This window comes from Poecilia reticulata, linkage group LG10, assembly GCF_000633615.1.
Source record: "Poecilia reticulata strain Guanapo linkage group LG10, Guppy_female_1.0+MT, whole genome shotgun sequence".
Classification (NCBI taxonomy): domain Eukaryota; kingdom Metazoa; phylum Chordata; class Actinopteri; order Cyprinodontiformes; family Poeciliidae; genus Poecilia; species Poecilia reticulata.
The window spans coordinates 7,007,279-7,009,817 of NC_024340.1; the positions used below are offsets into that span (position 1 = coordinate 7,007,279).

Genomic DNA, 2,539 nt, shown 5'->3' on the forward strand with positions numbered 1-2,539 from the left:
ACCGAAACAGAGGGGTCAGAGTCAGGAGCTGTGATAAGAGCCCTGGTACTACCAATCTTTTCAATAAAGAAACGCAGCAAATTATCACACATGTCAGAAGAAGCTTCCAAACAGGCATTCTGTGGAATATTAAGCACAGAGTCAATGGTGTTAAATAAAACATGTGGGGTTATGGCTGTTTGAGGAAATGATATTTGCCAAATATTCCCTTTCAGCCTCTTTAACTGTGCTTTGGTAGAGACGCCAACAGTCTTTTAAAATCTGAAAAGTAACCTGCAGTTTGTCCTTTTTCCATCTGCGTTCAACACGACGACATTCCTTCCTTACAGCACGAGTTCTGTCATTAAACCAAGGCTCAGGTTTAATCCTTGGCTGCCTGGTTTTTAGTGGAGCAATCAAGTCCAGGAGGGTTTGACAGGAAGAACAGAACCAGGACCAGAGCTCTTCTGTATCAGAGTGGAGGAAGTCAGATGATCCACAGAGCTGAAGAAAAGCAGTAGAGAACTGAGTGGCAGTGGAAGGGTTAATAATCCGACAGCGCCGAACAGCAGCGCAAGTTTTGACTGCAGTAGGTGGCAAAGTAGCAGTGAATAAAACAGGCAGGTGATCCGAGAACACAGTCACAGGTTTCCAGGTTAGTCACAGGCAGACTGCAGGAAATAACCAGGTCCAGTGTGTGTCCGTGCTCATGTGTAGGACCAGATACGGCCGGTACCAGGTTAAAAGTGTCCAGAAGGCTTAAAAAGTCCTTTACCAGAGGCTTATCAGGACAACACACGTGTATATTGAAGTCTCCAACAATGAGAACATGTTCATAGTTAATTATAATCCCAGATAAAAAGTCAGAGAAGTCGCTTATAAAATCCTTATTATATTTGGGGGGCCAGTAGACGACAGCACAGAAAACTGGGTTTACGTGTCTCAACTCAAATGAGGTAAACTCAAAGCTGGGGAATGACGTCTGTAGAAAGCACTGCTTACATCGGTAGTCCTGTTTGTAAACAGTCGCTGTGGCTCCTCCTCTCCCCGAAACCCATGGTGAATTAAAATAAGAACAGTCCGCCGGTAAAAGCTCAGATAGAGCACTGGACTCACCAACACTCAGCCACGTCTCAGTCACACACAGAAAATCCAGGTTTTGGTGACTAAAAAAGTCCCAAAGAATAAAAGTTTTATTTGCAAGCGACCTGGCGTTTACCAGGCCAATCCTGACAGGAACTGGATCCTGGGCTTCGACAGGTCGGGAAACCCGGCACAGCGGTCTCAGGTTTTGGAGACACCGTCGGCGAATGTTGAGCCGGGAAGGGCAGGGACGGCGGTGTGGGGTGGCTTGAACGCCGACCACTGGCACCAAGCAGACGTCGACGGGATCCAAGAAACGCCGAGGCACCCGAGAGCCCAGAAACGATCCATGCGACGGTCGGGTAAAAGGAGAACAGTGCGTCAGGTAAAACATTAGCTTCACCAGCCGGCCGCTTCGTCTACCACGACGACGATGATGTCTCCGCCGTGAAAGCAGCGCAGGAACCCGGAACAGGTGGCTCGGAATCTCCGACAGAAGGGGGGGCAAGGATTGTTGGCCAGCAACATCGAATAACAGCATATTCTGGGTCACAGGTTGGAGGTCTAGGAATGTGTTGCAATCATACACCAGCAGAGACTCAGCTCCGCAGATGACACAGGTCAGAAACAGTACAAACAACCAAACGAGAGAACGTCAGACGAGCAGCCACACACACACCGGCGCAATCTTATTTCTGACCTGCAAAGGTCAGAAATACTTTTCAACCAACTTACATACCAACCTTCCTTCCTACTTACTGCTCCACCTACATACCGTCTTGCCTACCTTCCAACCTACCTACCAGTATTCAAATCTACCTACCTACCTTCCTACCTACCTAGTTAATTTCCGACCTACGTATCTACCTACCTAAATACCTACCTAGCTACCTACCTACTTACTGCTCTACCTGTCTACCTACCTACATTCTTACCTACCCAATAAATTTATACTTTGCAAATGAAAGCCTGGGAACTAAATCTTTTTTTATTTTTTTTATTAACATTTTTGGCAGAATGATGTGCACTAACCCTGGATGAAGTAGCAAATCCCTTTAAACCACATAACACAAAGAAGCTGGAGGAGCGAGAAAACAAAAGATTAGAAGAGAAAAGAAGAACAATCTAGAAGAAAAGAGTAGACGAGGGGGGATGAGGACGCGGGAAGTCCATTTGGGGAATCGCCCTTGTCATTTTCAGTGTTGACCTTTACATCTTAGCTTCTTCCTTTCCCATGTCTTCCGTCTACAATTTTTATTTTTTTTCCCCTCTTCCAGTTGACCTCATCTTACCCATCGCTGCATACATTCCTCTTTCATCTCTTCTTTTGCCTTAGCAGGCATCGCCCTCCTTCTTTCAGAACTCTGAATGTTTATGGACCTCCTCACCTAATATTTTTCTTCCATTACCACTTATTATATCTTCTTCATGGGTTCAAGCTTTAAGTTGTATTCTGAGATGTTAACTACATTTTATA

At 45.7% G+C, this 2,539-nt stretch overlaps 1 protein-coding gene across 1 annotated transcript in view; it reads left to right on the plus strand.

The window, feature by feature from the left end:
• Positions 1–954: 954 nt before the first annotated feature.
• The window catches only part of il1rapl2 (interleukin 1 receptor accessory protein-like 2), a 160,058-nt gene continuing 158,473 nt past the window's right edge, over positions 955–2,539 (plus strand). Inside the window, exons 1-2 of the mRNA XM_017307004.1 lie at positions 955–1,038; positions 1,202–1,447. Coding sequence (XP_017162493.1) covers positions 955–1,038; positions 1,202–1,447 — 330 coding nt within the window. The remainder of the gene's footprint in view (positions 1,039–1,201; positions 1,448–2,539) is intronic.